The sequence below is a fragment of the Eumetopias jubatus genome, unplaced genomic scaffold, assembly GCF_037043125.1.
Source record: "Eumetopias jubatus isolate StellerSeaLion01/CBP00866 unplaced genomic scaffold, mEumJub1_p1.0 scaffold_4, whole genome shotgun sequence".
In the NCBI taxonomy this organism is placed as follows: domain Eukaryota; kingdom Metazoa; phylum Chordata; class Mammalia; order Carnivora; family Otariidae; genus Eumetopias; species Eumetopias jubatus.
Window position 1 is genome coordinate 76,535,564 of NW_028274810.1, and position 15,762 is coordinate 76,551,325.

General features: G+C 54.9%; 1 protein-coding gene across 1 annotated transcript; it reads left to right on the top strand.

Moving 5' to 3' along the window:
- The first annotated feature begins 2,127 nt into the window (after positions 1-2,127).
- On the top strand, positions 2,128-15,271 carry HEYL (hes related family bHLH transcription factor with YRPW motif like). Its single transcript, XM_028123416.2, has 5 exons — positions 2,128-2,207; positions 8,412-8,478; positions 9,513-9,596; positions 10,845-10,926; positions 13,960-15,271. The coding sequence occupies exons 1-5, from the start codon at positions 2,128-2,130 to the stop codon at positions 14,631-14,633; spliced, it is 987 nt and encodes a 328-aa protein (XP_027979217.1). The 3' UTR covers positions 14,634-15,271.
- Positions 15,272-15,762: the final 491 nt, after the last annotated feature.

Genomic DNA, 15,762 nt, shown 5'->3' on the forward strand with positions numbered 1-15,762 from the left:
TATTTATTTGAGAGATAGAGAACACAGCAGGGGGAGGTGCAGAGGGAGAGAGAAAGAATCTCAAACAGACTCCCCGCCGAGCGTAGAGCCTGATGCAGGGGCTCTATCCCAAGACCCTGAGATCATAACCTGGGCCAAAATCAAGAGTCGGATGTTCAAACAAATGAGCCACTCAGGCGCCCCTACTCCTTGTCCATTGTAGGTATAGAGTTACTCCACCTTTCAGGGTCTTTGTTTCCTTTTTGTAAAGTGGGGATGACACAATATTACCACTTTATAGAGCTGTCCCGAATTAAATGGGTTAATATTTACAAAACAGTTTCAGGTGTAATAAGTAACTGTTTAGCTAGACCCCTCCTCTGTCTCCATCCACACTTTCTCTCTGGGTAATCTGTCTACCCCTATAGTTTTAAGTGCCACCTATTACCTAGTGACTTCCAGATTTAAATATCCAGCTCAGACCTCTTTTTTGAGCTCTGGACCCCCTGTTTAACCGTGCATCCCATTTTGATGACCTGGGGCATCTCACATGAACATGCCCACAACAGAGCCCTTCACCTTCGCCTGCAAATCTGAGACACTGCCAGGCCTTGCAATTGGAGTCATTACACAGGGCAGGTACCTGGTGGCATCTTTGATCTCTGCCTTTCCAGGGAATGCATAGTGCGTGGATCGTGCAACTGCTATGTTGGTTGTGATTCCACTCCACTGGTATGTGCCCACAGAAGGTGTGTGAGCACTGAGGGCATCTGGAATAAAGTCCATAGGTACGGCTGGGGTGACCACCAGGGCCTCCTGAGAAAGCAGAGGCTGCAAGCAGGTGCTGATTCCTCCTGCTACCCATGTCTCAGAGTGTGTATGTATGTGTTTGTGTACTTGGCCATGTGGTTGTGTCTGCAGACATGTGTGGAAGGGGGCACAGGAATGTTATTCCACACTACTGTAATCAAGTGTTCCCAAGCAGGTCTGGAAAGTGCAGTTATTCTCAGATGACCAGCCCTATTCTCCCAAGCAAAGGGGTGGCTTCGTCTGTGTACTGGTGGGCAGGTGAAAGGGAGAGACTTCTCTGGTGTCTAACCCACCACATCAAGACCTTCCCGTCTCCTCCTCCCTGCCCTTGCAGTCCACCTTGCAGGCTGTTCCCATTCTGCTTTCTTCTGAGCATTGGGGGCTTCCCTGAGGTACTGGGCCATGAGGATGGCTGGTGAATCCCTGAGAATCTTCCTTGAGTCTCCCTTCTCAGTTGGAGTCCCCACTGAGTGAACAGTTTGGTCTGGTTGTGTGGGGCGACACAGGAAGAGAGGCTGAAGCGTACTTCCCCACCCCCTTTTTTGAGGCCCGGCCACAGCTTTGGGAATGGAGCCCTCTCCTGGCTCTCTTGGCCTCCCAGGCCAGCTCTGCCTCTGGTAACTGGGAATGGATTCCCAGGGACACCCACCACCCCCACCACCCAGTCCAGTTCTCTTGGCCAGAGCCGCGGTACCGCCGCAACTTCAGCTGTCCCTTGGGGGGGAATGACAGCCGCTTATCTCATGTTGGAGCCTCCCCACTCCCCCCCCACCCCCGCCCAACACACACACATTCCACATGCCTTGGACCCCTATGGGAAAAGCTGCTGGAGGATTCTTGTCAAGGACCAGGCCACAGCCACCCCCAACAACCTCACCAAACCCGATGTGTCTGCCTCCTCCAGAATCCCAGGAGGCAGGAGCCGGCGGGCTCGACCCTTGCAGAAACTGGGGCATCGCGCAACGGCGCCCCCAGAGACCCGCAGCTCCCGGGGCGAACCAGGGACAGACGAGGACCCCTGGCTTCGCCGGAGGTGAGCCTCCAAGGGCACCTGCCCAAGGCCACCCAGCGCGCAGCGGCCAGGGCGGCGGAGCGGAGCCGGACCTCCCAGCCGTCGGAGGGGGTGGTGACCGCCCGGGGCCTTCCCACGGCTCGGCCTGCGCGTCACCGCGGGGGCGAGGGGCCGCCGGGGCGCCGGGGGCTGTGGCGCAGGAGAGGGCCCTGGGAAAGGGCGGCGGGGCCGGGGCGGGGCCGGGCCGGGGCGGGGCCGGGGGCGGGGCCCGACTTCCCGGCCGGGAGCCGGCACGGTAGCGCGGAGACCCAGAGCCTGCGCTCACCATGAAGCGGCCCAGGGAGCCCAGCGGCTCTGACAGCGAGTCCGACGGACCCATCGACGTGGGCCGCGAGGGCGAGCTGAGGTAAGGGCCGGGATGGGGATACTGGGAGTGCCTGGACGGGTTCAGCGGGCCTTAGGACTAGTCCTTCGTACGGCCTCAGGAGATGCAGGTGTGGGCGACGGCCCGCAGGTGTGTGTGGGGTGGGGGTGCAAGTGGGGCACGTGTGCAGCGTGGGCCGTGACACGCACGAGTGTCTGGATCCTCTGCGCTCTGGGCCATTTCGGGCTCAGGGTGCCGGGATGGAAGTGGAGTTCAGCTCTGGGATCTCAGGTTCAGTTGGTGATCGTCTTTCTGTGGAAGTGCCAGGTTGAGGCGATTGGCGCGGAGTTTTCCCTGAAGATCTTAGAAAACCCTCATGGAGTATTGGTTCCACACTCCCTGCCGGAATCCGCTGAGTGGGCAGAATAGCCATACTTTCTCTATTCTACCTTAGCTTGGGTGCACTTTCCATGTAGTACACAAAAGGCTTCCAGGGGGAAGAAAATCTCCCCTCCCCCGAGCAAATTGGACTTTGGAATCAAGGTTTTGGTACCAAAGAAAATAATAGCTGACTTGTCAGGGCAAGGGCCTACACTCCAATTCCAACACTCTTTCTAATGCACACCCTGCTGCCAATGTCTTTCAGCTTTTGGTAAATATTCTGACTTGCTTCAAAACTGTGGAACAAACTCCACTAGTACCGTTCTGCTATTTCCCCCAGTTCTGTAAACAGTCTAAGCTTCAGTTTCCTCATCGGTGAAATCGGTATAAATAATAGAACTGATCCCAGGTTTACTGGGAAAATCAAATAAGATGATGCATGTCATGAGCTTAGCACAGGGCTTAGCATATAGCAAATGTTTAATTCGTGTCAGGCACCCAACATGTGATGCCCAGAGCCCTGAAAGAGTGGCAGGGACTGAGTGGGAGTCTGCAGGCCTGAGTCCCAGCCCCAAATCTGCCACCAACTCACCCTGTGACCTTGGGCCATTGCTTTCTCTTTCTGAGCCTGTTTCCCCATCAATAAAATAAAAGGAGGACATGGAGTGGGAAAGAGAGGGGGCTATCTGATCTCTCCTGGCTCATCCAAACCTGACTCTCTAGAACAGATTTGAAAGGGGGATTCAGTTCGTCCTTAGGGATGTTTTTGAGGGACTTCATCATTTCAGTGACTCCAGTTTTCTGAGACCAGGAGATCCTACCTTAATCACAAAGCCTAGTAAAAATGCCACCAGTTTCCAAGTATTTATAGCTTATAACAGGAGGTAAGGCAATAGATATCCCCCTTGCATCCTGTACACTAATTAGGTTTTGGGGCATATAATACAATTTCTTATGCAACTTATTAGCATTCTTAAATTGTTTAGCAGAAACTGCTATTTAGAGAAGCAGTTCCCTGAGTCTGGGCCTGCTAGGAGCTGGGGAAGGGCCCAGCACCATGTGCTGGTGGTGGAGGGGGCTCTCAAATTCAATGTCATTAGGTCTCCATGAATCAGAGGCATGAAATTGATGCCAGAGAGCTGGCTCTGTCTTCCAAGAATTTGCAGTTTGGCCAGTGACCTGCCAGGTCACACAAAGACCATGGACAGGATGGAAGATGGAAGGAGAGACAGACTGTGGGCTGTGAGGGCACCCAAGCAGGGAGAGGTCACTTACAAGCAGAGGCATCGTGGAGGGTTTCTTGAAGGTGGTGGCATTTGGGCAATGGCATAAAGGATCAGTGGGAAGATTTTTCCTACACGGCATTTTGTCCTTTTGGCCAGAGCCCATTTTTAGAGACTGTCTAGATTCTTAGAGGAGCAGACCCTCTCAGAGCAGAGAAAGCAGTTGGACATCTGGCAGAGGCTGACTTATAGACCCCTCTTTGTAGCACTCACCAAAGGGCCCTCCCCCCAGCAGACATCAATGCTTCAATTCAGGGCGTGCTGAACGATGCCTGCTGTGGCCCAGACCCTGGGCTGGGCGTGGGGGGCCCAGATGTATCCTGCTAAGCCTCTGCCCTCAGGGAACTCTCAGAGAAGAAGAGCTTCGTGTACAAAGAAAGCCAGATAAACAGTGGCAAGGGCCATGGGACTGGGGCAGCCAGCCTCCCTGGGGTCAGAGGCAGGGCGTAAATCCCCCACACTCAGAGATGTGAGAATAAGGAGCAGGGTGTATTCCATTGTCACTGTGGGCATCTGCCTGATGGCGGCATCTTGCCCCGTATGAGATAATCACCCACAGATCTCCTATCTGAACCCAGCACCGCCCCCCCTGCCGCCCTCTGCCAACACAAGCTGGGTCCCAACGGAGAGTATAACCTCTCTCTCCCCTCCCCCTCTGTGAACATTCAGTGAACACCTGTCATATGTCAGGCACTGGGTCGGGGCCTGTGGGTCTTTCCTACATGATTTAAGGCACATGGTGGCCTTTGAAGTCAGATAGACCTGAGTTTGATTCTCACCACCATTAACATGGGCATTTCTGAACTTCAGTTTTCTCCTTTACAACACAGGGATGCTAATACCTACCTCACAGGGTGAGCCTTTGATGAGGTAATGTACCTAAAGTGCACAGCTCCCTGATTTAGTCCAAGGTAACTTCCAACAAATGCTGCTCTGGAAGGGGTCATCATTCAGTTGGAGGATGCCATGTTCACGAGGCAGCTTGGTCTAATGAAAAGATTAGAGGCCTGAAGACTTGATTTGCGGGGCATGATTCTTAACTCTTTGTGTCTCTGTCACTCCATCTATCAAATGATTATTTTTCCTAATGTGAAATAGCCCCAATAAGACTTAATTCACAGGGCTATTGTGCAATAAATGAGACAAGTAAATGTGGAAGTACTGTCTAGAACAAGGAGTACTGGCTATGTAACACACATGGTGGGGGAGGGGGTGACGATACGGAGTGCACTGTGAAGAGCACTGGATTAAAAGCCAGGAGACTTGGCTCCAGTTCTGGAATTTCCTCCAATTTGCTGTGTGGCCTGGAACAGACCCTTCCCCTCTCAGATTTGCCTTATTTTACAAGTGGGCTCAGCACTCCTGAAAACCTTTCATTGGGGATATCATGATTCTGCCTTTGGTTAATGCAAAAGGCGTTGGGGGGGCGGGGGGGTGCGGAGTGCCCCAGGGGGCCTGAGGGTGAGTGCTGAGGGCATCAGGACTGGCAGCCAGACCACCTAGAAAGCTGCTCTTCCCCACACCCCAAGAGACCTCCCAAGAAATCTGGCTAGGGACCACTCGAGGCCCATGGAACAGATCTTGGTGGTCAGCATATCTTCTCTGGGTCCGTGAAAATCTGCCTTATTTTCAAACTGTCAGACAAGAAGCTCTCACACCTCCCCCCAGTGTCAGGGCCAGATCACAGCCTGGAAGTAAGCTCTGGTTGAGCTCTTGGGAGCTTTAAGGATAAGGGGACTGGAGGGCTATTCAGACAGACAGGAAATAGGAATTAAGAGGGAAAACAATGCTGAATTTGGAGCCAGAAGACATGGATTCCCATGCTGGCTTTGCTCCTTAGCAGCTGCATAGGCTGGGCAAGCTGCCTCCGGTCTCCAAGCCTCAGCATCCTCATCTGTAAAATGGGGCTTTTGTTAGGCTCAAAGCAGGGAAATATATGTAGCGATGCCAAGAAAACTGAGAAGTGAGGTTTGCCTGTGAGATATGGGAGTCGGGGAAGATGGATAATACTGCAAAGAACAAGTGACCAGGAGAGTGGATAAAGGGATGGCAGGGCCGTTGTGCCCTGCAAGGGGTGCGTCAACCTCCAGAAGGTGGTCCCTGAGGAGGGATCAGGCTGAGGGGCAGTGACGTGTGCAGTTGCTAACCCAATACCCCTAGAGACTCCTTATCCAGCCTCGGGGGGACAAAGGCCATGTTTTAGTATCCTTTGGCTCTTGGGGCTTGTCCTGAGTGTAGCTTTGTAAACAAACTGCCCTACAGATCTCAGGATCAGGCCATCCAAGCCCTGGACCTAGCTTGCTGGGTCATCCCTCCCAGGAGCTTCATAGGCCTCTGACCAGCCCTTCTCATCCAGATGTTTGGAAGGAGATATCCTTTTCCAGTTGTAGCTGGACAAAGCCAGGGACATAGCAGTGGGATTTGATCATGGTTGATGTGGACTCTCCTGCAACCTTCTCTCTTTGAGCAGTTGATGAAAATGATCTAACCTCTCATGCCAAGAGGGTAGTCACATGGGCTGGGACCCTCCTGGTGAGCCACATAGACCCCCATTCCACAAAGGCCTAGGAGGTAGCTTTTATGGTGTCACTTCTCTGCTCCCCAGTGATGCCAAAGATGGGAGCAGGAGGAGGGAGCTCAACCATGGGCTCTGCTATGCTCCAAGCACTTGCTGGGTACTGGGGCTACCATGGTGAATGAGACAGGCATGGTTCGTGACCTCAGGGAGCCTATGCACTTGGTGGAGAGATAGACATTAATCAAATAATCATATACATAAAAAACAACAAATGGGCATACATGCTATGAATGCAGGATGCTAGGAGAGGGTAGAGCAGGGACCGTGTAGTGGGAGGGGGGTGTCAAAAGAGGCTCCCCCAGGAAGGTGGCATTTGAATTGAGATCTGAACAGTGGTAGAAAGTACTAGGCAAAAGAGGCTGGGGCTTGGGGGTGGGGAGACAGGGTGCACCAGAGCACTCTAGGCCAGGGGAACAGTATGTGCAACCACGGGAAGGAGTGGAGCATCACAGGCTGAGGCATACAGAGCAAAGGAGAGTTGAGTCTAGGAGGTGACAAGAGCCAGCTGGGCCACCTGAAAGATGACGGCCTCGATCCTAAAAGCACTGGGAAGGCCCTGAGGAGTTTTAAGAGAGTGACAAAATCAGACGTGTATTTAAATGATCACTGGGCCTGTTTGTAGGGGGTCAAAGGGGTGCAAAGGGTCCCAGCAATAGAATCCTGCAGCCGACCAGATGAGAGATGATAGAGGTTTGGTCCTCTGAGCAGCAGTGGAAATAAGCAGGGCGGAGGGGAGACATATCTCAGACATGGAATGGGCACTTTTGGATGAGGTGGGTGAGGACAGAAGAGGAATCAAAAGTAGTGGTGGCCAGGGGGCCTCACAGAACTGGGAGATGGGATGCCTTTGCTGAGATGGGGGTCCAGGGGGTGGTGGTGGAGGTGGAGGTAAGCTCACGGGTACAAGTTCAGATGTGTGGCATTTTGCATTTGGAAATGGTAGGGGAGTCACCTTGTCCAAAGCTATTCGTGGATAGGGCATCTCTTCCTGGGAGCTGAGCGTCTGGACGGCTGGGGCCTGGTGGACCGCATCCAGTCCAGCCCTGGACCTGAATGGGGCCTCCGGGGTGTTGGCCAAATGAATGGCTCTCCGTGCAACCCCGCGAATCCCCTCTGTTCCGGGAGAGCCTCTGAAGCAGGAAACCGTTAGCGGGGCGAGCGGTTGGGCTGGAGAAGATTTCGGTCAGTCGGGGCAAGAGAGACCCCCCCATTCCACCCCCCCCCATCCCCCGAGGCTGAGTCTCTTCCCGGCGATGGGGACTCCCGGAGTGCGAGCAAATATCCGTCTGTGCCAGGCCGGCAGACGGGCGGAGGGGCCGCCCGACGCGATGCGGGGCTGCAGCCTTCGGGGGAGGCCAGGGCAGCGTCCCGAGAGTCCGAGGGGGCCTGTGACCCAGATGCCGCCTCCCTCTCGCCCGGGCCGCGCTGCGTGGGAGGAGGCGGCAGCTGCCGGCGGGGCGGAGGGCGGGCGGCGGGCGCGCCCGGCCCGTGGGAAGCGGCGGCATCTGCTCTTTCCACGCTCTTCCCAGCGGCTCCCTCTGAAACCCAAGCCGCCGGCCCGGCCCCGCCGCCGCCGCCGCCGCCGCCGCCGCCGCCGCCGCCGCCGCCGCCCGGGCCCTAGCCCGCCCCGCCCGGGATCGGGTTGCAGGAGCGCAGCGGCCCGCTGCGGTTCCCCGACGCCCGCGGCCAGGGGCGAGGGGCAGGGGGCGAGGCCGAGGGGGTCGGGCCGGGAGCCCAGCCCCCACCCCCTGCCCCAGCAGCCGCGTGGCCCTGGGGCAGGAAACCGAGCGCAGGGGCGACTTGGCGGGGCGCGGGGGGGAGCGATGGGCCCCCACCGACGCCTGCCCTGCGCCGCTTCCCGGCCTGGGAGTCCTCTGCGGCCGGGGAGACCACGGCCCGCCTGGGAGGGGGCAGTGCCTGCCCACATCCCCGCCTCCTCCAAGGTCAGCCCAGGCCAGGGAGATGGTCCCCCAGCTCTGAAAAATCAGACTTTCTCTTCTGCAGCCAGATGGCCAGGCCGCTGTCCACCCCCAGCCCTTCGCAGATGCAAGCCAGGAAGAAACGCAGAGGGGTGAGTGTCTGTCTCGGCAGAGTTGCCCGTCGAATCTTTGCCCTGAGTCCCCAGGGGCCTGGCCCGGAGAACCCTGGTCAGAAACATCACCCCCATCTAGACTGCCTGAGGGCCAATCCTGGCTCTGCCAGTAGCTAGCGGAGAGAATTTGGGCAGGCCACTTAACCTCTCTGTGCCTCATTTCTTCAACTGTGTAACCGAACCAATGAGGGTGCTACCTCACAGGGCGGTTTTGAAGGTTACATGAATTAATGTAATACACTCAGGACAACACCTGACTCACGTTAGCCCTTACCGTTTATTCCAGCCTTCCCCCTCTTCTCTCCAAGCCCAGCACTTTCATTTCCTCTCAGAGTGCTGAGGGGTGGGGGAAGGGAACAGAAGAAGGAGGCTCCCTGGCTGGCTCTCTGCTGCCTCATCCCAGCCTCCTGTCATTTGCCCCCAGCATGTAGCTGCGCCTCTGCCCTGGGGGTCCAAAGACCGGGAATGTGGCAGAGACCAGCCCTGACCCTCACTTAGGCAAACCGTTCCTTCCAGCCCTCATCTTTATCTGTAAAACGGGGGTCATAATGTCTGCCCTGCTATCAGTATTCGGCTACCAGTAGGGTGAGGTGAGAATGAGGTCGTGTGAATGAGAGGCCTCCCCAGCTGGAAGCAATGCCTCTTCACTACCCAGCAACTGAGGGGGTAACCTTGGCCTGCGGGAGCCTCCAGGGCCTGCTGCAGGGCTGTGGCTGGTGTCCCTGTTCTGATGGGCCGGTCTCCTGTTGTACCTGCAGTTGTGCATTTTGAGCATCATCCCTGCAGACCAAGACAAGAGACTGGAGTTCCGCTCCCAGCTTTGCACTTCTTTCCTGTGTGACCTTAATCAAGTCATTGCCCTTCTCTGAGCCTCGATTTCCTCCTCCATTAAGTAAGAACAGATTTCTCTCCCTCACAAAAATATTGTGAGGGAAGACATGAATCCGTGTCCCTCAAAGCACGCTGGAAACTGGCGAAGTGCCCATGAGTAAATTCCTGTCATTGTGTTTTAGATCATAGAGAAGCGGCGCCGAGACCGCATCAACAGCAGCCTTTCTGAGTTGCGACGCTTGGTCCCCACCGCCTTTGAGAAACAGGTATGTGATATTCCTGATGGTACCAGAGGAAACCCCATGCAGGTGGCAGATATGGCCCATTCTTCGTGGTATGTCATATTGATTGGTAGCAGCTGCTTGAAATGCTGGCACCTCGTTTGCTGATATCTGTCACCTGCTGATATCTGCCAGGGAGAAAGGGCATGGAAATTTATATTTACTCTGGTGTCTCCAGTGTTGTGGCTTTCTGTCCCTCATCCCCTTGACAGAAATCCTTAAAATGATCCTGAAGGTTAGGGATGATTATGCCCATTGCACAGGTAAGGAAACTGAGGCACAGAGAGGTGAAGTACCTTGCACTCGGATCACACAGCTAGGAAGTTGCAGAACAGAACCGGACCACAGAACTGTGTGAGTCTAGAGCCCCCTCGCCCTCTGCACTGCGGACGGTTCCAGAGCCGTTTGAAAGCGGAACAGGCTGCTGGGGTGTGAGCACCCTGCCGCTGCACGTGTGTGTGGGGGGGCAGGCGACAGTGGGAAGGGAGTCGGACAGTGAAGTCAATCGGACAGTCTCAAAGATTCTCCACCCTGTGCTCCAATGCACGGTCATGGGTCATGTGCCTTCCTTTATGCTGGTGAGAACAAGTCGGTCATTCCACAGACGTTCACTGAAACTTCCACAGGCCCAGCTGTGACCTAGACCTGGTACCTGCCCTCAGGAGCTCATGGGGATGCTATAGGCGTAGCAAGCATTGCTCGAGAGAGAATAGAAGAAGAACAAGTGCTGTGGGGCTAAGGGGATGAGCTAGATCTGGGGCATGGTGAGTGTGAAGTTGGATTCCCAGGGAAGCTAGTCTAGGAGGCAGGTGGGTACGCAGGAGAGGCATTCTGGGGATGGTGCACTAAGCCATGGAGGTCGATGAGACCTGCCGGGTACAATGTGCCAAGTGAGAAAAGGGAGCCAGTGCCCACTGGGAAACAGCCCCATTTAAAGGGAACAGGCAGAGTAAGGTGGAAGAAAAAGCTAGAAAAAGTGGTGTCACGAAGTCAAGGGAAGGAGGGGTTTCAGGAAGGATGCTCGGCAGTGCAGCGGGCATGCACGGGCTAACATGGGAACTGAAGAGAATCTGTTCATTTGGGAAACCTTGGCCGAAGCAGAAGCCCCCCTGCAGGCCATGGTGGAGTGGGAAGAAGATGGGGACAGGGAGCCTGTGAGGGCTGATGACACCATAGGGAGGGGAGCGAGAGGTCAGCTGGAGGCCTTCACTCTTATGTCTTCTGTGCACGCAGGGCTCCTCCAAGCTGGAGAAGGCTGAGGTCCTGCAGATGACAGTGGATCACTTGAAAATGCTCCACGCCACTGGTGGGACAGGTACCGATGCTCTTCTCTCCCGGGAGTCATTCATGAAACACATATCTGGGGGCTAGGCCCTGCGGATCCACTGGTGAGCAAAGTAGACATGGTCCCTGGCCTCAAGGAACTCATGGTCTATGGTGGGGCTGAAGCAGGTGCAGGTGCAGCTGTCCCAAAGCCTGGCTCTCTCCTTTCAGCATTACCCTCTCCACTGTCAGTGTCCCCAGTGGTCCCCACCTCGTCCTCTACTCCACTCCTTCCAGCCTTAGTTAGCCCTTGGAGGGGGTCTGCGTAGATGACCTGTCCCTACGGGTTCCCCACCTTAACCCCCACCCTCCTTCAGCCTTAGCCCGAATGAACTCATTCTCACTGGGATCCCAGTGGAAACCCTGGGAGGGGCCTGCCTGAGATGTTTAGCTGCAGATGTTCACTGGTGTGCCTTCTGGGCTAGTGCTGAGGTCATGCTCACAGTTGAAGACCCGTCGTGGGATTGTAGTAGAACCCAAATGTAACTCGTGCCGTTATTTTGGGCTGGTCCATTGCAGTGAAGTCATGGAACTGTGGCCTTAAAAAGACTTCTAAACAAATGGAAATTCTGTCTGCATAAAGCCTCACTGTGTATTTTGGCGATTTCACAATTGAGAAATGTTGAAATCTACACAGACCTGCGCCACAAAGACCTAAGTCCTAAAACCTTAACTTGGCCACCTTTGGAGGGGGCAGTCACATTTCAAGTGACCCAGCCTGGTGCTTCTCAGGCTTCACTGAGCCACAGTATCATCTGGGGGCAGACAGTCACGGGGCACACCCCAGAGATTCTGAGCCAGGAGGCCTGGCCTGAAGGTTAGGAATTTGCAAGTTTAGCAAGCACGCCTGATGACCCTGATGCAGGTGGTCACTTGGAGAACTTCTGCCAAAGGAATGCATGGACAACAGTGAAAACTGATTCTAATCAACCAGTGGGGGAGAGCTCTCCAACTACATTTATGGGTATCCAATTCAAAGAAAAATAGTGACTAATATTTTGGCCAGAATTCTATAGTTTCAAAATGCTTTCACCAAGGTTATCTCATTTGATTCTCACAAGAGTCTCGAGGCTGGGGGTTGTTGGCATCACCCTACTCTGGCCAAGGGCTAATGGGAGGACAGGACTGGCTTAGAGCATGGCTTTGGGTTAGAATCCTGAATGGAATTGATTCAAATCCCATGAATTCTGAATTTGGCTCTATTACTTGCTAGCTTTAAGACCTTTGACAAGTGATTTAGTTTCTCTACACCTCAATATTCTCATCTCTGGAATGGGAATAATGATAGGATTTTTCTGAGAATTAAATCAAATAATGTAAATTGAGTACTGAATAAGAACTCAGAAAATGTTAGCTGAAAAAGAACAGCAAACACAGAAACTAAGTATACAGCAGAGTAAGGTCTTGTCCCCAAGGAGGCCTGACTCTAAACACCATCCCCTGCAGAGTTGTCCTTCTATGGGAGCCTCGGCCATGAACCAGGGACCAGATATTTGCGGCCAGAGTCACGAGGTCAGGGCCCACTGAGGCTGGTCTGCCTGTACACAGAGGATGATTGAGAGAGGGGCGGGCGGAAAGGCAGTGAGAACCGAATACCTCTGTGGCCAGGCCACCTGGTCAGACTCCACTGAAACCAGCCAAACTGAGGATCCCAGACTGATGGCGGCAGCTGAGGAACAGATTGGGGTCCTGCTTTCCTGACTGCCCTTCAGGCTAGGGGACAAACTCACATGCCTTCAGGGGCCAAGCCAGTAATACGCAGTTGACCCTTGAACAACACAGGTTTGAACAGCGCAGGTTCACTTACATGCAGAGTTTTTGCACTAAGTGGAAACATTTTTGGAGATTTGCAACCATTTGAAAAAAAATTGTAGACACACCACAGAGCCTAGAAATATTGAAAAATTTAAGAAAAAGTTAGGTATGTCATGGAATGCATAAAATAGACGTAGATACAAGTCTGTTTTATCACTCACTACCATAAAATATACACACATCTATTACTGAAGTTAAAATTTAGCAAAACTTCCTCATACGAACTCAGACCGCACATGGTGCCATTTACAGTGGGGAGAAATGTAAATGTAAAGATGTAGTAGAATCATAACTGCATGAAGTTAACTGTGGCATATACATACCGTATACCGTACTCCAGGAATAATTTCCTCGCCCCTCCTGTTGCCCTTGTGGTGAGCTCAAGTCTTGCGAGTATCAGCTCAAGACCCCATGTGGCACTAATCATCGCTGCCGGAGCAGTCCTTCTCTCCAGTAAATTGCTATCACAGTAAAAAGTGATCTCTGGTAGTTCTCACTACTAGTAGTTTGGCAGGGAGTCAAAAGTTTACTCAGGTGTTCAACTGCACTGGGGGAGGATCGGTGCCCCTAGCCCCCATGGTGTTCAAGGGTCAAGTGTAAATGATGGCTAACTTTGAATTCATGGACTATTTCTGTGCACCATTGCATTTAGTTTCACCCTCACAGCCCTGTGCTGTAAGTATTACTCTGTGCCCATTTTACAGCCAAGGAAATTGAGGCTTAGAGAGATTAAGAGACGTGTCCGTGGTCAGGCCACTAGTTAAGTGGCAGAGCTGGGATTTGAACTCAGCTCTCCTGGCTTCCAGAGACCTCAGGCTTCAGTATGACACTACGCTGCCTTCTCTGTGGGGGGGGGGGCCCGGCCCTGACGGCTGCGGTCTCCACCTCCCCATGGGCACAGGTCCTTCACACCTGGCAAGTGTCCACTTAAATGACATTATCTTGGTCACCAAGTTTCTTCTCTGCGTTCATCGTGAATTTCAATGAAAACGGTACTCTACATTTTATCATGCTTCGTAGTTCAGTGAACTCATTTGATCATCACAGTGCCCCCCCTTTACCCCACGTAGGGGTGATTATTCCCACTTTACAGATGTGGAGACTGGGGCTCAGAGAGGTGAGGTGGCATGCCCAAGGTCACACAGGTCTGACCCCAGATCAGCACTTGGCCCTCACCTGGCACACACCCTCATCACGCCTCACTTTGCAGGATTCTTTGATGCCCGAGCCTTGGCGGTGGACTTCCGGAGCATCGGTTTTCGGGAGTGCCTCACCGAGGTCATCAGGTACCTGGGGGTCCTGGAAGGGCCGAGCAGCCGTGCAGACCCCGTCCGGATTCGTCTTCTCTCGCACCTCAACAGCTATGCAGCCGAGATGGAGCCTTCTCCCACGCCCACTGGCCCCCTGGCCTTCCCTGCCTGGCCCTGGTCCTTCTTCCATAGCTGTCCAGGGCTGTCAGCCCCGAGCAACCAGCTCACCATCCTGGGAAGAGTGCCCGGTCCCATCCTCCCCAGCGCCTCCTCTCTCGCTTACCCCATCCCGGCCCTCCGAACCACTCCTGTGCGCAGAGCTGCTGGTACCGTCCTGCCAGCCCGCAGGAATTTGCTGCCCAGTCGAGGGGCATCTTCCACGCGGAGGGCCCGCCCCCTGGAGAGGCCAGCCGCCCCCCTGCCCGTGGCCCCCAGCATCAGGGCTGCCAGGAGCAGCCACATGGCACCCCTCCTACGATCTTCTTCCCCCGTGCCCCCTGGTATCGTGGGGTCCCCTGCTTATGTGGCTGTTCCTGCCCCCAGGCCCTCTTCCCCAGGGGCAGCTGGGAGGCCAGCGGGAGCTGTGCTCTGCCACTCCTGGGTCTCCGAAATCACTGAAATCGGGGCTTTCTGAGCTGGCTTCTCCCCAGTAGCGAGGAGGGTTCTTTTTCCAGGAGCTCTAAAAACAGTGCTGTCTTCTGCCCTGCTTCCTGGCCTGGCTCATCTGTTTGCGAAGGCATCTTCCTCACCTGTCAGAGGCCCCTTCCTCCTTTGGCCCATCTTCCCTCCTCACTGCCCATCCAAGCTTGCGGACCCAGCTCTCCTGGAGCTGTTCTGATCTCAGAGGCCTGGTCTCCTTTCTTACCGGGGACAAATAAGCCCTGGGAGGGCCCCTACAAGCTTTGCCCAGACCCTTTCCTGCCCTGGCACACAGGGGGCAGCAGGCATGAATCTAAGGTCTGGGAACTAAGCTTGACCCTAAAAGGCACAATGGCCTCAGGCCGGCTGCTTGCCTAGAGAGTTCAGAACCCAGCCTGAGCAGTGATTGACTGGTGCAGCCTTCCCAGGCCCCCAGGGCCAGAACTTAGTGTCTGCCTCACTTCCGGAGACAATAACAGAGCAGGGGCCACAAAGCGGTCTCTGGGGAACCCCCGTCTGCCCCTACCCACCCCGTTGCAGTGAACCACAGGACAGGCCCCCCTGTCCACCGCAGCCAAGGCCCGGGGGTTAGGGGCCCAGTAGGGCCTGCTCGGTGGTCTTCCCCGCTGCAGACACCTACACTCCGGCTGACCCCCAGTTCCCTGCATAGAGATGGGAGGTTTCTGGGCGGCAATAAGGCCAAACAGGGGATCCTTACCACCAGGCCTGGGACAGTGCTCCCAGACAAGAGCTGGGATTGAGCAGAGAACCCAGCTCCCTGCCTCTCGCACCATCACCATCCTCCAGATGCCTGGTGCCTGTTGGGTGCACAGCGTGGAGGGTCACATTCCCATGTGATGGTGCCCCCGGAGGGGCCCTCTTGGGATTCAGCACCAGACGTTTGTGCTGCCTGGTTTGCATCCGGCTCGCAGAGCCCAGACTGTGGGACAGCCAAGGGCTGTCAGCTGGACAAAAATAACTGCAAGGAGGGGCGAGAGGAAGGACAGTCAGAGGCGGCTGGGCCCTTCATGGTCACACGGCAGGTCAAGGGCCTGAGGTCCTGTTCACCCAGGATGCCGCGCAGCCGGCTCTGCTCAGAGGCCATTTCAGGACCCAGCTCCAGC